The sequence below is a fragment of the Tiliqua scincoides genome, chromosome 5, assembly GCF_035046505.1.
Source record: "Tiliqua scincoides isolate rTilSci1 chromosome 5, rTilSci1.hap2, whole genome shotgun sequence".
In the NCBI taxonomy this organism is placed as follows: Eukaryota; Metazoa; Chordata; class Lepidosauria; order Squamata; family Scincidae; genus Tiliqua; species Tiliqua scincoides.
In genome coordinates, this window is record NC_089825.1 from 55,501,989 (window position 1) to 55,525,109 (window position 23,121).

Here is a 23,121-nt window from a genome sequence, read left to right on the forward strand (position 1 = left end):
CACTGCCCAGAATGGCTCCGATTGTGAGTGGGAGGAGCTACTTACACTGCAAGTTGCAGTGCCTACAATACATACCGTTTTGCCCCCCTATAGCTACGCTGCATTTCATTCATTCAACTACATTTCCCTTTTTTGGGTGGGGGGGGGGAAGGTGACAGCTTAAATTTTTGATACAATGTGGTCTTTACAAACTGTGAAGCTGCCTTGTACTGAGTCAGACCTCCCAGGGATCGCCTGTCTCCTCTGCATGCAGAAGGCACAAGCTCAGTCCCCTGCATCTTCAAGTAGAGCAGTGAAAAATTTCTGACTGAAACCCTAGAGAGCAGCTGCCAGTCAGTGCAGATAATGCTCAGCTTGCTGCACCGATGCTCTGACTCGGTAATAGGAGGCTGCCTTGGTTAACTATGTCTCTTTAATCCGTCTTGCAGTCTCAGGCAGAGCCTTAAAGGGCCACATGGATTTTTCTGCAGAAAAAGCAGGTGCTTTGGCACTGCACAATGGCCTTTCATTGCACAGATTTGAACCCTTGATCTTGCAGTTCAAAATTCAAGATGCCATCCTGCTATTGCACTACTAAACCATAAGTTAAATAAGCTTATGGTTAAATAACCATAAGTTAAATAAGCATCTAGCACTGATCAGAGTTAACAACAATGCTTTCCCAGAAACACAATCATGCATACATCCTCCCCTGTTTATGCTGCTTTCATACAACTAGCCCAAGTTCTCAGGGTTATCAAGCCTCCATCAGCCCTCACAACAGAAAACTATCATTCGATGATACTGTAGCCATGATCTAATAAGATCTCTAATCAAGGCTCCTTCACCTGGAGCACTGGTAGGGTGCTGTTGTCCTTCAGCTATAATATAACATGCATTTCAAAGGACTAATGTAAAAAAATTATATTACTAGATAACTTTTTTAATGAAGAAAAATTTTTCCAGGTGGGTTACTTGGCAAGAATACTCTGCACAGATTTGCACTGTGTTAACCGCACTTTATTGTGACTCTGGGAAAAAGCAGGTGAACTGAGGGATGCCCATAGCAGTAATGAACAAAGACGTCTGAAGCAAGATTGAGATGCTGAATCTGAATTGTTAATTCAATAAAATAAAACTGGAAATTTCACATTAAGGGCACAATCACATTAAGGGCACATTAAGGGCACATCACGCTGCACTCGCAGAGTGCTTTGCTGGTGCGCACCGTCACAAACTTGCCCCAAAGCATGTTGCTACAGTGCGCCAAGTAGGCCTGCTGGCAGGAAGGCCTACACTGTCTCACCCACGCCAGCACAGAGAGCAGTGGACAGAGCAGCTAAGTTTCTTCCGGGCAACGCAGCAGCAGGGAAGGGTGGAGGAGGACAGCGGTGGGGGTGAAGGTGGGGGGTATCGTGCCCAGAAGGCAGGATCACTTGCATCAGTGTGTGCCATTTCCTATCCTCCTTCCTGCACCTGATCTGCTGACATGGATCAATCCGCTGACATGCCAACCGATTTTGTTGGCATGGGTCTGAGTAGACCCATTGTGATGGCTTTCCCTGGGGCAAGGGGATGAATATCCCCTTATCTGGAGGAAAACTCCAGCCTGCTCTGGTGCTGCTGCATTGGTGCAGGGGAATTTGCATTGAATTGGGCTATAAGTTCAGTGCTTTGGGGAGAATTATGGCGTGAAACACAATGGCATTTATTCTAAATTTAAGTCAATCATTCCCTTTAGAACAGTGGATCTCAAACTGGTGGGTTGCTACCCCCAATTCTTGTAAAGCTTCCCCTGCCCCTTTAAGGGGCGGGGCAAGAGGAGAGGTAGAGATGCTATCCCCAGGGAGAGGCAAAAGGGGGGGGGTTGCTTGCACTTACATTTAAGTCTTTAGGGCTGCTGGAGGTGTGGGAAGCACTGCACAGTCCTCCACAGGGCTCCCTGAGGCCTGGAATGTTCAAACAGAGACATCGCAAAGCACCGTCTGGAAACCGGAAGTGCTTTGTGATCGCTCCGGTTAAACATTCCAAGCCTCAGGGAGCCCTGTGGAGGACTGCGCAGGGCTTCCCGCACCTCATGCAGCCCTAACTACTTAAATATAAGTGCAAGCACCCTCCCTTCACCCCCCCCCCAGCGATGAGATCCTGGGGATCATGTCGCTGCCCTTTCCCTTCCCCTGCAAAGACTTACTTTGCAGTAAAGCTCCCTCAAAGTTTGAGAACCACTGCTTTAGAAGAAGTAGAAGGAGGTCAAGAGAAAAGAAAGAGCTTCAGAAATGAGGTGGGCACAGTCCACTCTAGAAACTACATACAACTCACTGAAATGGAGGCTTCCACAAATTGTATGGCTGTTTTCCTGCACACATCCCACTCATTCCAATGGTGCTTCCACAGGAAATGTTTCCCATGACTTGTGTCTGTCACGCCCATAATTTAAAACAGCATATTATGAATTAAGTTCATGCCTCCAACGTTTCTGGTTATGTGAAGGAGACTTCTCATAACCAGTTGGCACAGGTAGGGAAAATTGTGCTGCCCTTTGGAGAAGATGGCAATTTGTGCTTTTGAATTTCCTTCTTTTAAATTGAACTTCCTGCTTTTGCCCAATCAGGAGAAAATACAGCAGTTCTTTTAAATAAAAACGAGAAATGAGGAAAGAAAAACTGTCATCTAAGCAATTTTTGCAGTTTGGAGTAATCATTTATTGGAAGTGGATGTTGAAATCTTTACATAATTTGCTTGTGCTATCACAGATGAAAGCAGCCTGTTAAAAAGCACCTTATCAGGCACTGCGTCAGCTAGTTTGAAACGTTAACATTAATCTGTTTATGGCTTTTAATGAGTTCTGGATTGGCAAACAGTGAGCAATAGTGAATGGTTTGCTTGTCAGTTTATCACAGTATAGCACTTGTTTATGTTAATCAGAAATTTCCACGAAGGTGAACAGAACCAGATTTTGGTGTTATAGAATGATGTCTAACATTGCATACATTTACAGTATGGTACTGATACTGATTTTGTGATACAAGCTCACTCTGGTCCAGCCAAACACACAGCAGAAAGCCTGTCAGATCATTTCCAAGTGTTGATGAGTTTTCCTTAGGAAGAAGAACAAAGGGGGGAGCAATGCCCTCTCTGGTGTAACTGAAAAGCCTTATCACTTAAAGCTAAGTTGGCTTTAAGCCAGTTGGACCAATTGCTCCTAATTGGGCCCTCAACTTCAGGGGAATCCATACTAGGGTAATCTGCTTTTTGAATTTTTTTTTTTCTAAACAAAAAATGAAATTAACATTTTTACTAAATCAGAAGGGTCAAACTGTACCTCCTGGACATGACCAGAAGAGTCTTCCTATCGTGTTCAGGGGTGGTCTTAAGTACAGGGAGGCTATGCGTGAACTCCGCAGACCTCAGAAGGCTTCCTGGAGGCCTTAGAAATGCACTTCCAGTTCATGAGTTGAAGCTGAAAAAGAGTGACTTGCCTAAAGCCACAGCAATGTAACGGCAGAGGTGACATTTGAACCAGGGATGTTCTGATTTGAAGCTGAGTCACTTTGCCACTATACCACAAAATACAGTCCACTTATAGCCTTCCAAAACAGTAACGAGGGCTGGGAGGGAGGTATCAGAGGGCAGCCAGGTTTGGCCCTGGTAAAGAGCCCACCTGATCAAGCAGACCCTCAGAACTAGTGATAGAGGTAGCACTATCAGGGAGTGAGCAGAGAACACCATGGAAGACCCAGTGCATGTCTATGCCCCAGGGCTTCCAGCAACCAGTACCAGCATTGGGGGGGGGGGTCTGTTACAAAAGTTAAGACAGCTGCCCCCCCCCCCCATAGGGCACACAATTTCAGCTACTAGCTCAAACTTGGAACCGTGTGTGTAGCATCTGCTTGGTGGGATTGGTTTTCCATCTCACTAGGGAGATGAAGCCTGGGCTGGAGCACCCAACCCTAGGGCAACATGTACAGTCAAACCTCACTGCACTCTAACCTAAACATTTAACATTAAAACTCAAGCAGAAGTGAGGGGCATCGTGAGCCAGACTAACACAGAGAGAACATCCATTTTGCAAAGATGGTCTTGTCAACACACTGAATGGTGTGGCAGAACTTTATTAAAGGTAGCAACACTGTACAGTTGGCAGAGTAATTGCAAAGGTCTCTGTGTATAATTACTGGGAAAGGTTTAAAAAGTTAGTTCTGTGAACAGAACTAAGGTGGAGTCATTCCAGAGTTTTGTTCCAGAGATCATAAGATTAAAAACAAGGGTAACAAAAGTTGAGAGAGAGAGAGAGAGAGAGAGAGAGAGAGAGAGAGAGAGAGAGAGAGAGAGATTTTCAAGAAAGTCTGCTGTATAACTTGTTGCCTCTGGTTTGGTATGGTGGGTGTTCATTGTTGCTGGTTTTTGAGACCATGTGATCTAAAGGAAAAGTGTAAATATTAAAGTTAAGTATGCTTAAAAACAATTGCTGTTAATATGTATGCATAACAACAGGCGTGTTTGTCCTTAACTTGCATTAATTTGCCTTTGTCTACACCAGCCATTTTCAACCACTGTGCTGTGGCACACTGGTGTACCACAGAAGGTCTGCAAGTGTGCCGCAAGTTTGGGGAGGGCCATTTGTTAATAGGGCCACTGGGGGATGCAAGCCCCGCTATCAATGGGTGTGCCTTGTCAATTGTCAAAAAAAGGATGGTGTGCCTTGACAATTTTAGCACCTTGTCAGTGTGCCTTAGAATGAAAATGGTTGAAAATGGCTGGGCTACACCATATAAAGCAGAATGCTTTGTATGTGCAAGTCTGAGTTGTTAATATCGCATTCCATTACTACTAGTCCAATATGCCATTTTTCTGTATTTCACAGTTGTTAGAGCATTTAGAAGGAGGAAAAGTTCTATTATCTTCATTTCTTAATAAAAGATAGGAAAAGCATGACTGCGAGTTGAATCAGAATATTTGGATATCAGATTATTTAGGGCCAGTTCATATATTCAGAGAGCTCCCAAATGGCTGGACCACACATCACTCTGGTGACAGCTGCAGGAAGAATGTCATGGTGGGAGGAGGAACAAAGTGAGACAGCCCTGAGCACTGCTGCTTCTTCCTGGGGCAAGGCTGGTGGACTGGGCAATCAGAGGTTCACAAATCACATTATGATTTCCCATGAGTGAGTGTTGAGTTAAACTGGATTTACTACACAGGTCATCAGTAACATCAAAACTGAAAACAGTTATTTTTCCCTCAAAAATTCTTTTCTCCATCCTAGTTCCCCCCAATTAATTTCCTCTTTATAAAATTCAGTCCTCCTAGATTTCCCTATAACATTTTTTTTCTGCTTCTCCTCTGCCCACAAAAAGAAATAAGAATTCCTTTTGTTTACTATGAGACAGTCTATGTCAGCTCTGTCTCCCCTTCAGTCGCCTAGGGTCAATCCTATCCAACTTTCCAGTGCCAATGCAGCCTCAATGCAGCCCTGAACTAAGGGAACAAACATTCCCTTACCTTGAAGAGGCCTCTGTGACAGCCATCCCCACCACCCCCATTAGCAGAACTGCATCAGGGCTGGGAAGTTGGATAGGATTGGACCCCTATGTAGCTTGAGCCTGTATTAATGCTACCTCTATACCAGGGGTGTCCAAAGTTTTTGGCAGGAGGGCCACATCAGCTCTCTGACACTGTGTCGGGGGCCGGGGGAAAAAAAAGAATTAATTTACATTGAAAATTTGAATAAATTTACATAAGTTTACATAAATGAATATATTAAAGATGAACTTATATGAATGAATGAAGGTCTTGCAATAGCTCAATGCCTATAAAAGGCCTTGCACGAAGCAAGGCTGGCCTTTCCTTTGCTGCCGCTGCTGCATCACAGATGTGAAAGAGCAAGCAGTGGAGGGAGCTCTCATCCCACAGCTCACACGAGAGGTCAAACAGTCGCCCTCACGCTGAGAGAAGTTGCATTGGGCCAGTGCAGGCTTCAAAAAATCTCTGGAGGGCCAGAGGCTCATTGGAGACTAGGGGCTCCCTGAGGGCCACATAGAGAGGCCTCAAGGGCCGCAAGTGGCCCCCGGGCCGGGGTTTGGGCAGCCCTACTCTATACTCTTGCCTTCTGACCTCCATCTTAAATAGGCAGAAGTATGCAGGTGCTGCAATTTGGGAGAAGGCAGTTAATCAATCACCAGTTCCACCAATGACCCAACTTCCTCTGTAATCCCTCCTCACAGAATAGTATGCCTGTGTGACTCTCAGGTCTCTTCAGCAGGGGCAGGCAGGGAATGAACATTTCAAATCCTTTTGAACTCCTGCAGTGGTGTACTGGCGCTGGGTGCCTTTGGTCTCCACCACCATTTTATAAAACCACCATTTTATGAGCAAAAAATACCATTTTTTACCATCCTTAAAATGGTGGTTCAGCATGATGTGCACAGTGTGAAAGGCTCTGCCACGTATTTCACAATTGCTTGTACTGAAGACATTGGCCCCAGTTCAAATCTGTGTGTGTCAAGCCCCAATGACAGTCTGGATCTCCCCGTTCAGTTGTTGAGTAGGGAGAGGAGAGGCCATCTAGTTCTTCACTCCCTGGTCCCAACACCTGATCAGAGTAACTAGGTGGAGCTATCTGTCCATGCATAACTCTAGCCGGTGACTTGGATGGTGGAATTGCTGGAGAGCAACTGTTTGCAGGTGGAAGCCTGGTTCTGTGCACGTGTGCCTTCTAACCAAATCAGGGAGACTGCATATGGAAAGAACCATCTATGCCCACCAAGCCAAGGTCAAAAAGGGGTTAGTAGAATCCTAAACCCAGATCTTGTCCTAGCTTAGAACTTGGCCATTAACATTACTATGTTAGATTAGTGATGAATCTCATCCTAAAGGCTGCATTTATACCAACCTGAACCTTCTGTGCGGAAAGCGCATGCTTTTCTATAAAAGGCCTCCAAGGAACTGGGCTGGCAAGCTGATGTGGCAATTCTCTCTTCTGAAGGAAGCCTCTTAGTTTTCTGAAAGGTAGGAAACCATACCCAAAAGGACATTAATCCCAATGGCAAAGCATGTAAATAGTGATCACACTGAACTAACTGAAGCAGAAAATGTATCTACCTCTAATGCTATCAGATACACTACACAGTGCAGCAAGAGGAAATCAGCGTTTGCCTAGAATACTTGTCTGCTATTGGCTGTACGGTACCTTAGTTAAAAACATTGCTCCGGGCAATGACATGACAAAGGTCTTCATAAGGTGCACCTTGATCAGGTGCCACAGTTTTTATGTTTGGTCACTGTCCGCATGCACCGGATGACATGACAAGTGTGTGAAGCGTCCACATGTCAGAGGAAAAACATATCCAAGGATCATAGTGGCTTGCTGGATTGTCTGGAAAAAACATCTGCTGAACTTGGTGTTATCTTAGCAAATGCAACTGTGTCCCAAAATGGTCATAAAATTCCCCATACAATACATCTCAGTATCAGCATTTTTGCAGATATACAGATGGATTGCTAAACTGTGCTTGTTCATACAGCCGACTCATTTCCATTGGATTTTACTTCAGATAGAAGAGAACAACACAGTACAGAAGGATATCATTTTACTGAATATTTATTTGTTCTGCTGTGAACCTCAAGCATTTAATTCACATCCCGTTTCTTCCAGAGATCTGGTCTCAAGGATGCCACTAGATCCACCATTTTGATGGGAGACCTTTGACTAGAAGAAGCATTATAATCAGGGGTGGCTTAAGCTGACCCACCTACCCCTCCAGTGTGCCTTTTAGCACTGATTTGTCACCCCATCCCCACACCATCACATCCACCCCTGCCAGCACACGCCTCACCATCCTCATCTTCTTCAGCTCCCACTTTTTGTAATCGGTCCAACAGGGAGCATCCTAGGAGCAGAACCTCGTTGCTCCCACCCCAGCCTTCCCATCCCAATCTGCCCATGATCCTCCCCCAAACCATTTTTCTTAACTAACCCTGGCCATTAATTACTGCTTCATCACAGCATATTGTCAGTAAATTGTATAGGAGCACAGTGAGTACAAAAGAAGTTGGCAACCTTTGACAATACATATAAGAAAGAGATTTTTGAATATTTTCAAGTTGAGTTCAGCAGAAAAGGAAAAGAAAGCAGGGGAGAAGAAGAGGACATAGTGAGACTTGTTTTCTGAACACAGAGTAGTGGATGAGATCACTCCTTTTCCATACTCCATGTGGTACAGCACCTTTCCCACACACTGTTGACAAGATCTCGAATCATTCTGCTAATCATATTCAACACTTGTCAGCAAAATGAAGCACAAGAATATATTTGGTTGCAGTTTGCATACAGATTAACAAGACAATGACAAATAAAATACACGTGAAAATAAATTTATCACTTGACCAATGAATTTCAGGAGATGTGGATACAAGTGCTGGTTGCTTATTATGATGTACCTGGGAGCAGAATGTCTGTCCCTATCAGTTATCTGTACAGGTCCCTTGGGTTATCTGTAAATGGGTTTACATTCCCATGTGTATGACTACAACTGGGTTCCGCTTTAAAGACTGAAACAGTACACAGATTGTGAGCCCAATCCCAACACCCCCACTGATGAAGCAGGTGGTGCATCTGCAGAGGTGTAGTCATGGAGGCCCCTCCAGGTAAAAGAATATTTGTTCCCTTACCCAGGGTAAGCCTCCATGAGCCCAGTGGGTCACTTCAGATCTTCGCCAGCTATTTTGCTGATGGAAGACTAAAGTGAATAAGGACTTGAGGGAATGAGGGAGAGGGAAACGGGACAAGGATATTGGTGCAAGTTACTGCTGCTGCTGCTGCTGCTGCTGCTATCTGCCCTGTTCCTGCATCCTTCCACCCCTCTCCTTCCAGAAAGTCCCCCGTTCCTCCCCCTTCCTCCTCTGTTACACCCATGTTCAGTTCTGCATGCACCATTAACAGAGGGACACCACTCTATTGTTGTAAACCCTCTGTGCGCCAGTCCAATCCTAGTTAGGACTGGGCTGCATACTTGTGTTGAATAGAATAAGTGGAGTGTATGGATTAACAGTGATTGTCCCCAGGTACACAGATGTATTGGGGTATGGTTTATTATCACATGGACAATCTTAGAGTTTTATCATTACCTGTGACAATGATGAGCAGGTACACGAAATTGTTTGAATTCTTTAAACGCACAGAAAGAGTCCACAGCTCTCACAACCAAACAATGACTTTTTGAATTTTCTGTGTTTAAGGTTATATCTAAACAGACATTTCAACACAGTAGGACTTACTAACCTGGCAAAGTAAGCCGATTTGTGGATTCTGGGATTGGTGCATTGTTCATAAGTTGCTTTGATCCTTTAAAAAAAAAAAAGGAGTTTAAGAAGGAATAAATAAGAACAACTTTCCTTATGACAGACAACTATATTTACCTCTCTTAATAGTTACTTTCCTTATATGGTAACTACCCAGATATAGGAAACTGCCATACTGAGTCAGACCATGGTTCAGCTAGCCTAGTATTGCCCATACTGACTGGCAGGGGCTCTCCAGGGTTTCAGGCAGGTCTTTCCCAGCTCTGCCTGAAGATGGCAGCGCAGATGCTAGGACCTTTTAAATGTAAAGTAGTTGTTCAACTGCTGTGCTAGGCCTTTTCCCTTAGATTAGAATTACAACTGAATGGTAAGATTTATTCGATTCCTACTCCGCAAATGGATTGGATTTGGTGCAAATGTTGCTGCACTACCACAATCACGTAGCATTAGGCTGAAGTTTCAAGTCAACCCAGGATCTTGTACAATCCACATTGATATGTTGCAGTGTTTCAGGCATGGTACAGTGAAGGAACAAACTATAATGAGATTGTGACTGGCAGACAGCAAAGCAGAATTTTTCCCTGTGGCTCACACACACACAGTGCTCCTATAACTACATCCAGGGCTGGCCTGCCCATGAAGCAACTTGAAACAGCCACGTGGAATGACAAAGTTGGAGGGGCAGTGATTGGACAAGTTCTCAGCCCCATGCACTGCCAAAGGGAGAAGGGGGGGGGAAGGGTGGAAGAAAGGGAGGAAGCTGCTGTGGCTCCACATTGCTTCTTCCAGCATGAACTACTTCTATTCATTCAAAACAGAAGCAGCATGAAAGAGGAAGGCTGTGCACCACACTCCTAGTTGAGGAAAGGAAGGGGATGCCTCTCTCCATGCCCATGAAGTGGCTCTCACCTGCCTTAGGCAGTCCAATAGATTCAGCTGGCTCTGCTAACATCTGCACAGGAATGCAGTACACAAAACTGAGGGCGCAACCATAACCACTTTCCAGCACCGACATAAGGGCAATGAAGTTCCGAGGTAAGGGAACAACATTCCCTTACTCTGAGGAGGCCTCTGTGAGTGCCACCCAACTGCAGGATGCAGCACACGTCCCATTGGCACCGCTGTGCCAGTGCTGGAAAGTTGGTAAGGATTTGGGCCTGAGTGACTTTTTTCAGTTCACCTTATGGTCTTATGCAATCAGTTAAACAACTGCACTACTGTCTGCATTGCTGGATGCTTTCACAGCTTTAGTGAATCCAAGAACAGGGGGGAGGGGTTAAGAAAATCTGATCTGTGGTACTTGGGGAACAACTAGAGTGATAAGGCTGGTCTTACCGCTCTTGAATCATAAACCACATTTCAGCTATTGGAACATAGAGAGAAGTGTGCATTGCAATGATGAATCTTATGGGCAAAGCCATGGAGCTCTGTCCCACTTGCTTCTCTGCAAGTGTGTAAATTGCCCTGAGAATGTAAACATTAAAAGTATTGGGTATACATTGACTAAATTAAAAACACACCCTCCATCTCTTTCCTACAGAAGAGCAATGGCGTCACAATAGTGCAAAGGTCCAGGCTGCACTAGATGTCACCCTCAGGTGGAGTGACACCACACCACCTAAGTCCTTGTTTAGCAATCTTTGGCTCCTTAAGGGCCTAGCTGCCTTGCACTCTTGCTGATGATCGAGTTTATGCCACACACCATTGAGATCATGAAGCAACTGGGTCTGGAGCAGGTCAAAGTTTGCTTAATGGCGGTGGGCTGGAGGCAGGCTTTTCTCATTTAAAGCAATGTGATAGCTCAGAAGGTCAGGAGTGATGCGATTACTTAATTACATTACCCCTGAACTTGCAGAATGCTAAGCTTCTCCAGTTAAGTGCCACACTGGGTAGCACCCACCCCAGGGACACCTCTGAAGAAGAGCATACAGTCAGCTTGAAATTCTAATGAACTCATTTTTTCATTTAAAGTGGAGAAGCGAAGTGGGTCTGAGTTAACGTCTGCAATGCAGGAGCTGCGTCATGGGCTTCTTTCATGCAGCCTCAGAGCTCCGATATCATCAAGCAGCAAAGAGAAGGAGCAGCATGCTTTTGTCCCACACTGAAGCAGTTCCAACATTGCTAAAGGGAAGGACGGAAGGGGCCTTCAGTCTCAACCCTCATGGCCAGGAAGAAGTGCACGCCTCTCTCTGAGTGGATGTAATACTCAGTAATAGTGATGACAATTAATCAGCTCCATTATTCTATTCAATGAACGATGCCGTCTTTGCAGAGAACTGGACTTCACAAACCCAGTGGAGATCTCATTGCTTTTATTTGGTAATAGGATGAACAAACAGGAACTCATTTACAGAAAAAGTGAAATGCTGAAAAATTGTTTTGTACATTGAGAGATGACATGCCTCTTCTCCCCCCAATTACCTTCAATACATTTTCTTTAAATTAATTCTCAGAACAGTTGAGGATATTCAGCAGTGCAAGTTCACAATCATTCATGCATCCTAAGTTGTAACAAACTCAGGGCCCAATCCTCTCCAGCATTCCAGCACTGATGCAGTTGTACCAATGGGGCTTGTTCTGCATCCTGTGGGGCGCAGGGGGTGCAGTCACAAAGGCCTCCTCAAAGCAAGAGAATGTTTGTTACCTCTGGGCTCCATTGCAGCTGCATTGGTACTGGAAAATTGGGTAGGATTGGACCCCTAGAATGTTTCACTCAATCAGAACACGCCTGAGCGTCCCTACTTGCTTTAGCAATGAATTAGAGCTTTTCCAATTGGACAGTGCAATGGACACATAACCATCCCACCCACCAAGACAAAAACTCACTTCTTTGGAAAGTGGCTGTGGGGGGATGGATTTGCACTGTTTTCTGAGGCCTCTCCAACTGTTATATTAAATGTTTTGTGTATATATCTAATTGTGATTGTGTGTGTTTGCAAACATGTGTCTCATCTAGGGCCACACTAGATGTAGCAAATGGGCTCCATGTTTGAAAATCTCAGTCCCTCCCCCACCAAGCCACAGTGCCCTTGCCCCCAGCTATTCAGTCCAGATCTAAAGCACAGCAGGAGGTGATCCAACCTTTTGCCCCGTCACTGCAGCCCATTCCAAAATATCCCTCCTGTTGTGGGGAGAGATTCATGATGGGTCAAATGGTGCATAGGGTCACACACCCCCTTCCGCCATTGTAGGCACCCCTATATTTAGGCCAAAAAAATTTATGGGAATTGAAAACATGAGCATGACATCATGCCTAGTTTGGCCCTCAGCTTCCTAGTTTGGCCCTCAACTTCCTGTGTCCACTCAGTGGCAAACACAGGTGTGCTTTGGCATAATGTGTTGAAGCAGCCCTTAACTCAGTTCTATAGAAATATTGCCATCACAAATTCTGGCTAACACGACAAAACCCTAAATCATGCATTTCGATTCCTGCATGATGCTAACTTAGGAAAGTGAAATATTTTACAAGACAAAAGTGCTTAGATTTGGTTAATTTTTACCTCTCAAACCAATAAACTTAATAGGTTCACCGGAACTTATTTTAAATTAGTGTCATCTTAGAGCAATGTGATCAAACCAAAGCAAAGCAGGTCAGAACACAACTGACAGTCTTTCTTCTGAGTACAGCAACCACATTATTTTGTGTTCTTTTTCCAAATGTCTACTTATCTAATGTCATGCCAAGAGAGGAGGCATCACTTAAAGAGAAAGCAAACCCTAAGCACTAGTAGCTGGAAGGACCACTACTGTGGATTGCCAATTGCTCAGTGTGCATCACCATTCACATTTTACACATTTGCTCCAGTCTAACAGGGATTCTTTGTGTCACTAAAAGGGGAGGGATGCAAGGTTCTGTGAGTTTTCATTCAAAACACTGGGCTTAAGGGAGCCTAAGGGTACATTCATCTCCTATCTGGCAAAATACAATGACCTTCCTCAACATCATCTACAAAACCAGGGAGGAGACAACAGAAGAGAGAGAGAGAGAGAGAGAGAGAGAGAGAGAGAGAGAGACCGAGACCGAGACCAAGCAAGAGAGAAGCATGAAAGAACATTGGCTCTGCAAATGACCAAAGTATTCAGATGAGACCGAATTAGAATTCTACAAATAAAAATAGGAAAGTGCTTTTTAAAAAAATTGCATATAAAACAGTATAAAAATATAATCCAGGCAAAAAGAAAAGGAACGGCTCACTTCATTCTACCTCTAATAATCAGTCAATAGAAAATGGCTACACTTAGATTCAGTAGTTACCTATATACAGTCCTACTGGCCAAAATTGTGAAAATCCTGGTATTTTTGAATATTATCATCATGTTATATATCATTCAATGGGTAATTTAATGCAGAATGTAATGAAACAACCTGCATTGAAACACCTGTGTTCTATTAAATAACTATAAAAGGAAAACATAACTGCCTTATGTAACAAAAAGTGGATTTTCTTAACTCAAAACTGACCAATGAGACTGATTGTTCTGAGAGTCAATGAGGTGTTATTACAACACAGCAGGGAACCAATAAGGTGTTAGTATGAGTCAGCTCTCATTTCCATGGAGCAAAGCTAATACTATAACTCTTACTCAGCTGTGTGGGTGTTATCATTTTGGCCACTGGTTTTTTGTTGGTTACCGATTGGTTGGGTAACCTGTACTGTTATACATTAAAATAAATCAAGTTAATGGGAGTGACACCAACCCTAGTGATTGCTCTGCATTTGGTCTGTGTGTCTGATACAGGAAGAGGTCCATCATGGGGGTAAGGTGCTGACCCCCCCCCCCCGCAGCAGCTGACAAAAACCCTAGTGACACCACTGCCACAGGCTGAAAGGATCACAGGCCATGAGGGTTAAAACAGAACACACCAAATTAATCTGGCTATGGAATGAGGGTCCAATCCTATCCAACTTTCCAGCATTGATGCAGCCCCAAAGGGAACAAACATTCCCTTACCTTGAGGAGACCTCTGTGATTGCTTCCTCATTGCAGGATGCAGCACACATCCCATTGGCATGACTGCATCAGTGCTGGAATGTCGGATAGGATTGGGCCCTGCTTTGTTAGAACCTTTTGGAAATCCCACAAACCAACTTCAAACAAAACCGTATCTCTCTGCATTAAAGGGAATGGCAAAAAATGAAATCATAAACTGTAGAAAGAAGTCCTACCTGGTTGGTCAGCAAAAAGCTGTGTTGCTGGTTCCCACATATTAGGAATATGGGACCAAACTCCTAAAGTGTTGGCTTATATCTAAAATATTAAATAGCTACTGACTTACTCAATTTTTTTTTTTTTTACTATGTGTAAGCATTGATTCAGCACAGCAGGATATGGTGCTATGCAGTTCTTGTAAAAGACAGTTTCAGGAATCTGATAAAGACCAAACAGAGAGATGCAGAAGGTACTGCACAAATTGTTCTACTGAGGCAGGAACAGCAATAAAACTAGGAGCTACAGAAATCAAATATTGTGTTCCACTGTTATTTTGCTTCATGGGGATATTTCTAAGTGCCAGGAAGGTCTAATGCCTTTATTTTCTAACAAAGCACCCATTTTTCTTCTCTACCAAATTGTGGGGGGACGACCATTCTGGTTCCTGGATTCAAAGAGCCTCCAACTTATTGGATCAGAATTGTTTCAAAAGGATAGTCTTTGAAAATGATTGAATAAGCCAGGAGGCAGGTATTTTAGCCTTCTTTGTTTTCCACTATCAGGAAGATCTGAATTTTAGAAATAAAGCATCCTTTATTCATGGATTCAGGAAGAAGCCTAGAGATAAATATTTTAGGCCTGTACATATTTGTTTCTATTTAAAGATCTGATAAATGCTGAAATGGGTAACATCAAGAAAAGGTTATGAGGTTTTTCCCTCCTTTCCCCATGGGCTTATACAATGCACTCTTGTGGTTCCCCCCCTTTAGTTCTTCTATTTGCATGTCACATTTTTGGGGGTACAGCTTCAGTCTAGCAGCAGTGTGGAACTGGCTGGCGTCTGGAGCAGGGTGACACACTGACACTGTGCATCACCCACCCCCCAGCTTCCAGAAATTGCTCTGATTTGGAGCCAAATGGAACCTAGGGGTACGTAGGAAGTTTCACTGCTTTCACAGTTCTGAGCATTTAGCCGGCAAGTGCAGCACACACCCTCCGTTGGAGAGCCCCCCCCAAACCCCTGGAGCACTGACCAGGGGGTGAGCCACCCCTGCCACCCCCTCAAGCTATGACACTGCTTCTGTCTTCTGCAACTACTGCCACTGGTGATATTTCACATCTTGGGCATATATTGTTATATATGCTTGTGCACCCCAAGCAAAACTGGTGCCCAATAATTCATTGCCTGTTCTACCTAATTCACCCCAGCCTGTCTCATCCTGACACTTCAACACTAATTGATTCATTGTCAATTAACGTAATTAAAAAAAAAAACTAAAGTGCTTTTAAAACTATACTCTTCTGTGCAAGAGATCAAACCATTGAGAAAAAAAAATGTCTGTAAGAAAGCATACCTACTACTATTTCATCTAGGAGAGTAGCAAAGGGAAGTACCAAGGGGAGTATCAAGAGGCGGAGTCAGGTGTTGGTCAGGTCGGACACTGGCTTTGAGGGTCCACCACCTTAGAGAGTCCATCCAGCCAGGCTGATCCCTGAACATGCAGTATCAGTTGCAATGGAAGTGTCCATTTGCATCATCAGGGAGTTGGATTGGAGTGCTACTGGGGAGCTCAAGGCAGAATTTTGTCTCAGGTCCCCAGCAACCAGACACCAGTACTAGAAGTACTCATAAATGTAAGCAGAGTTTTAGAGATTGGGCTTTACTACATATCTTACAGTAATACTACGTATAGTTAGAAAAGATTTTTACAGTGGGTTCAGTGGGGCTTATTCTCTAACAAGTTCTTGCAAGAGAACTAGACAAGGTAGAGAATCACCTCTGGTCAGGGTATGTACTTTCAAAATTAGTCCACAACACATTTATACTTAGCTGGGATGGTTGAGCAGTTACAGTGTTGGGGCTGAAAACCAATTATGGTTCTCAACAGGTATGAATCTTACACACAGGAAGGATATAACTCAATGGACCATTAAACAGGGGTGTGTGTGCGTACTGCAAATTTCTTCGACATTGTTTCTATCTATGCAGACAGAAGTGATGGGTTGGTAATTATTCTAGATTAAAAATTAGCATATGCTTTATAGAGTTTGCAGAATATTTGGGATTCATGGGGTGTTTTTAAGTACAAAAAATTAGTTATTTTTAATCCAGTTGAAGGAGAAACAGTGCCACACTTGGTGAGTCTCTAGATAAAGGTTTAACTGCACCTCGTATTCACTGCTGTTCCAGCTTTGTTCTCTGCTTTTGCTTCTTCCTCACCAGAAGTACAGAGCATAATGAAACGAGGCACACCCAAACCAATATTGCTCCTTCCACTCTTGACATGTTTGCCCTCAAAATATCCATAATGTAGAGGTCATCATAATATTATAGAGGCCAACAAACTTACGTTGAAAGTGGACTTGACTAAGGGCACAACCCTAACCAGGTCTACTCAGAAATAAGTCCTATTTTGTTCAATGGGGGCTTACTCTCACGAAAGTGTGGTTAGAATTGCAGCCTAAGGCTACGTAATAAAACCATGGCAGAAAGTCACACCCATAGCACAGACACATGGCTGCTTCTCATTGATTTCCATTTAAAGGTGTCGAATGGAGACTGTGAAAAAGTGACTTCCCCAAATCCAAACTGTGAGCGCATGGAAGAAATACACTCCCTTTTACCACCATAGTTGTAAGTAGGAAAGGATGCTGATGGGTTACAAACCCAAGAAATACAGGAAGTCAGGGTGGTTTGAAAAAGAATTATCCCTTAACATGCTTCAACCAATTTAACTGTGTTCCTTCCCCAAGAAGTAAAGGGGGGAAACAAAGTCATGCTTCACAAATAACTGCTGCACCTTCAAGAACATGTCCTGTCTGTCTTCACACTATCCCTGAGAAATGAGCCACAGTATTATTCCAATTTACAGGCAGGAAATGGAGGTAGAGAGAATATGACTTGCTCAAAGTTAGACAAGGAGGCTGTAGCAGCACCAGATCTGCCCCAGCACCAGTCAACACTGGGCTAGCGCCACTGGAAGGCTGGTGCTCCAGGATCGCCCAAACAGGAAGGAGGGCTAGGAAGAGGCATTCTGGGGGGAGGAAGCAGGGCAGGACCAGTGGAGCTCAGCTCCACTGTATCCTGAGCTTCATGTCAAACCATGTGACTCGACACGCAACTTTTTCATTCTACGGCAGCTCCAGAGCTGCCGAAGAATAGAATAGCCCCATTGCAGGACTACTTCCTTCACTTGGGGGAAGGGGACAAAAGTCCCCTTCTCCCGAGGAGATGGCTGTGGCTGCCTGGGGCGTGCTGGATGCTGCAGTAGCCATTTTAGTCACCACAGCAGCCTTGCACTCCGGGCAGCTCAGGATTGGGTTGCATATTCCATGTAATCAAACATAGGATTGTGCTGTAAACCCAGCATATTTGTATAGCAGAAGGATATGAATCCGCAAAAATAAACACCTTACCTGAAATGATAACAACAGTGAAGAAAGCAGTAGGGAAGTCAGGTGGAAAACATTTTATCTTCTATCCATCTATATACAATATCTTCAAAGCCTTGCCCAGAAATGTAAGGGATGAGGGCAGGTGGAATGAAAGGAGATACTGCAAGCAAAATGCTATTTCTTTCCTCAAAGTAAAAGTGATGGCACACAAAGCTGTTGAGTAAATATATGTAATTTTTTTTTGGAAGTTCAAGATACAAGGGTGCCTCTGTATCCATGGATCCCGTATTTGTGAATGTGGGCCCCCTGCAGCCCTTTGGAAGTTCTTCTGAGCCCTGCAGAGGCCGTGCACGTCTGCTTGCAGTCTCTGTGGGGCTCAGAAGAACCTCCAGAGATGCAGGGAGTGCAACCCAAAGGCGCAGGGGGTGTTCCAGTATCTGTGGTTTTGTGTATCTGCAGTGGGTTCCGGAACGGAACCCCCACAGATACCAGGATGAACCTGTACTAAGAAAAGTAAGTGGTATTTAACTTGTTCTGCATATTATCAATAAGAGGATACCACAATGAATCCTTTCTAAAAACAAGCAATCTCCTGCATGTTTGCATCTGAATAAGCCACACTTAGGCTGCAATTGTATATACCAGTGGTTTCCAAATTTTTTCGACTGGCAGCTCCCTTGACCTACTGGACCATTGGTCACGGCTTCCCATTAGGGCTACAATCCTATACATTGTATAGGACCTGGGGGGGGGGTGTTTCATGAAGATTCCACAGCTCCTCTGGCTGGTTTCCGTGGCTCCCCAGGGAGCCATAGCTCACAGTTTGGGATCCACTGGTGTAAATTATATACTCTTTCCTAGGGGTAAGCCCTATTGAACCCACTGGAACTTACTTCTGTGTATAAGCGCCTAGGACCATGCTGTTAATGCAGTGAAACTTATTTCTGAGTAAACATGCAGAGGATTAGACAACACAGCACCTAAGTCATTAGTGTTCCATCAAACTCATAAGCAAATATATTTTAAATAGTTTTTTCAACAGAATTCTCTGATCTTTCATACATCTGATAATTACAATCCTGAAAGAATTGAGCAAGCTTCAAGCAAGTCATTCTTTCCTTCTATTCTTCATTCCCCACTTTCCAAAACAGCACTGACCATGAGTAAGGAAAGGTTATTTTCCATGATGAACCTTAGTGAAAATGTGTGTGTGTCTACACTACATACATACATTTTAAATTGATTTAATATGAATTATTTGTAAGTGTGCTGAGGTTCCTTTGGTAAGAATTTCCAGTTCCATTGTAAAACTACACTGACCAGGTCTCCTTTGGGGAAAGACAGGACAGCTCAACCAGACTGACTTTGTGAAGCTAGACTTGCAATGCTATGCATACTTTCTGTGGAATATGGGTTGACCTGTAAGAGATGTGGGGCATGCAAAAACGCAAGCAAGCAAACAAAAACACTCACCTGTACAGAGTTCCATGCAGCCCAGCATTTCATCCAAATTGCTCTTAGCCTCTTTACTGCCCCTCTTGTGTGCAGTATTTACATACAGTATCAATGGTAAAGGAGTATACCACTATCAATGGCCCAGAGTGAAGTCCCTCTGGCATGCGGGTGCTTGGGTAAAAAAATCCTTTAAGACACCAAGTAGCATGGAAGCCTGCATGGATGCATGCTTTTCACACGTCCCACATTTCAGGTAAACAACCTTACATTTACTCACAAAACAACTTGCATATTATCAAGCTGTTGGTCACAATTAATAGAACTGAATAAATGGTATTATGCTGGAGATCTAACTGGGTCTTGGAATTTGCCACATAAAGGATAGAAGGAGGGAGGCTCAATGGCAAAGGGAGGCTCCCTCTGGGGCAGTTAGGGAGTAGTGGGTACTGCAGTAATACAATCCTGTGCTGTTGTGTTACCATGCAGTATTCTCCCAGTACGGACAGCTTAAATACTGGGGTAAAATCACCTGCAAGTGCAATAGGGCTCTCATGCATTTTTAAGCTCCTGCTATCCCATCCTGATGAAACAAAAGCTAGTAAGACAACTTAGGTGAATTTATTTCACACTCTGTCTATGTTATCAAGTTAAAACTGTTCTTCTATCGGATGTTCCAGCAACAAATGGTTTGTTGCATGAACCCCCAAAAGGAGAACTGATTTGGTTGCAATTTTATTTGACCTCCCTCTACTGGTGTTTTTAAGGTTGGCTGAAATGACTATAAGCATGGTGGATATGCCTTTTTAAACACCTTTCTTTTATAGGACACATCACACAAAGAACAAATTTGCCCAGAGTTTGAGCAACACTCTCACTTCAAAACCAACCCATCAAAAGGAAAAATCAAATGAACCTCAGAAAAAGATACAAGCCAAGGAAACGTTGAGAAAATGAAATATACAGAATGTATTTTTTTTTAAAAAAATCTCCTATAAAGCTGTCTAGGAATGCAGCATTTTGCTTTATTTGTAAAATAGCCTGATTTCTTTTTTATTTTTTAAAAAAGAATGTTCTAAATTGTGACTTAAAATTGACAGACAATTCAATGCTTCTTTTCTGTACATTAAAATAACTCATGGAAACAACAGTGTTTCAAACTTCTTTCCACACATGCATCAGTTCTCTGCTTCACTGCCCCAGAATATTTTTCACAAGCTGGGTCTTGTTGTATTACTGTCAGAAGGTCTCACATTTGCTTGATTTGTAAGACCCCCCCATAAGGAGTCATTTTGCTAAGGGGATCCTTCATTTAAAAACAAAAACAACCTCTTCACTTCCATTAAAAAAACAAAAACAAAATAGAACAAAAAAATCCCAAAGTTAAAGCCCCCAGAGTCATTAACTGCGAAGTAACCAATGAGAGCAGGAAAAAGAAGCTGTGGCTTGGAAAAGCTGTGTAACGCCCTCCCCAGAAACTGGTCTTTGTGGAAGGAGAATAATGAAGATCAGCTAAAATGATGAAAGAAATTTGCAGTCTTTTTGATTACATTTTTTTATTCTTCTGTATCTGGAAAAAAAGAAAGAGAGAGAGAGAAAGTTGTCAATGCTCCTCCCTATTGTCCAAGAAACAGGAAAAGTGGGAAGGGAAAAAAATAGTCTATTAACAGCATGCTATTCCTTGTGTTGTCATCTTTTGTCTTTGGGTTAAAAAACTGCTGTTAAAGTCGGGGGGGGGGGGACTTTGTCATTCATTTAAAGCCTCACAAAGAAAATACTTTTTTGTTGTGTGACTAATAGTGACATGGGGACACAAAGGATAATTTGTGGCTGGTTTTATGTGAGAGGCAGAGTGGTGCGATAGTTAGGGGGTAGAAACTGACCAGAGGAACTTAGGTTCTAATTCCTAATCAACCACCAAGCTCACTGGGTGACCTTGGGCCAGTCCAATCTCTCATCCTAACCAACCTCACAGAGTTGTTGTGAGGATAACAAGGGGTGGGGAAATAACGTCTGCCACCCTGAGCTGCTGGGTGGAAGAGGGGAGGATTTAAATGCAATAGCAACATAAAATTAAATAAAATTAAATTGTAAAAATAAAATTAAAACACTGGAGGATCCAATTGGACACCTTTTTGGTCTTGGGTTGCAAACATTGGAGAGGGTTTCAAATGTCTGTCTGTAGGCTTCAGCCTGGGTCATTATAGGCTTCTCTTTTAGCAGCAAGTTATGCTCCTGCAAAGGAGGGAGGGCACTTTGGGAGCTACATTGGCACAAAAGATGAAATGCTGCAGTTGGAAGTGAGAATGGAGACAGCCTTGGTATCTATGCACATGCTTTAGGCACCTGCATGTGACTGTCTGGATTTCAGCCTTCTTTGGGGCATCATTTTTCATTTGATCAATTTTCTAAATACTTCCTGCCTAGCTGAAAAATGTCTATGACTTGATTTTCTTTACATGCTACTCGTTAGCTCCTGCATATGTCTTTACAACACATTGTACCAAAAGGAACATCAATATGACCCATTTTAAAGGAATGAAAAGAGGTTTCTTTCTTCTCCACAAAGCACACAAGTACAGTAAGAAATACATTGTGACTAGATGTTACATTATAATGGCCAACCATATTAGTCATTAGTGATTAGTGAACTAGCTCCTCTTCCTCACTCTTTTGCCACAGGCCATCCCACCACTGTCCTGGAGTGGTAAATAAAGGAAGGGGGGGGAGTGTTGCTTGGGAGTAGAAATTGACAGAGCAGCTGCCTATGTGGGCATTTACTGAGCCTCAAATTGACTCACTTTTTCTCCAGTTTTGGGGGAGGGGGGGTTTGGATCATTCATGAATGATTTCAAGCTGAACTAAATTAGCTCGCTCATCTCTAACATATATAATCATTACAATCACAGGTAGAAAACACAGTGCAAACATATAACTTGGTCTGTTCACACATTAATTAGGCTTTTCATAGATCTGAGGAGACCAATTGGTGGCCAGGTAGCCTGCAGATAAATAAATAAACCTCTCCTGGGCCCTCCAGTCACACACACACACACACACACACACACACACTAGCATGCATTCTGGCAGTGCAGGTGCATGGCATAAACTGGTGTGGGATAGGAGTGGGCAGTTAAGCCCTTATTGGCTCCCTAGCTTACTGCTAAGGAGTGTTAATTTCCATGAGCTGAAATTGCTTATATCCAATAGCCCTGGTTTATGGAAAACAAGCTTCTGTACAGATGTGGTGGGCATTTAACAGACTAGGTGCCAATGATCAGTTGCTTCATATGTAAGCAACCAGATTTTCTTTATTGTTAAGTCCCTATCCTTGATTAAGCTCTCACTGATTGCTGTGAATTATGTGACCAGTCCAGCTAACCAAGTATCCCTTTGTTGCATTTAAATCTTCTCTATTTGGGTCAAATCTCCCAATAGTTTCTTGCAAACAAGTTGTGTGACTGCTATCCCCCATATATATCTAAAGACCTCTTTTAATCCTGGGAATGTGTGTTTGAAGGGGAGGGAGCTGAATTCCCAAGTGGCTTTCTGCCATGGGTTGTACTAAGAACTACCATTTTCAGGGACCATATAACAAGATGCATATAATTGTTCTATCAGTACACATGCTCTGACATTGAGAGTGAACTCTCAGAAAGGAATTTTTTCCCCTCTGAATGTTTGTCAACAAGCTTGCAGTTACTACTGATGGGTGAGATCCCTCAGGTTGGAATCAGTCTCAGATAAAACAACCAATTTCCACCCATAGTAGGAAATAATTTGGCCCATTAAGAAACCAGTCTGAATTGATTACCATGCCCAGCCCCTACCAACTTCTTCCCT

At 43.4% G+C, this 23,121-nt stretch overlaps 1 protein-coding gene across 3 annotated transcripts in view; it reads right to left on the reverse strand.

Moving 5' to 3' along the window:
- Positions 1–4,292: 4,292 nt before the first annotated feature.
- Positions 4,293–23,121, reverse strand: part of PDE1C (phosphodiesterase 1C) — a 177,363-nt gene continuing 158,534 nt past the window's right edge. For 2 of the 3 annotated variants that reach the window (XM_066628899.1, XM_066628898.1), the window contains 3 exons: positions 9,260–9,322; positions 6,872–6,980; positions 4,293–4,398 (listed from right to left, as the gene is read on the reverse strand). In XM_066628899.1, coding sequence (XP_066484996.1) covers positions 6,973–6,980; positions 9,260–9,322 — 71 coding nt within the window. In that variant the 3' untranslated portion in view covers positions 4,293–4,398; positions 6,872–6,972. Of the gene's footprint in view, positions 4,399–6,871; positions 6,981–9,259; positions 9,323–20,767; positions 20,849–23,121 lie in introns of those variants that run through there. The other variant, XM_066628900.1, reaches the window with a different exon arrangement.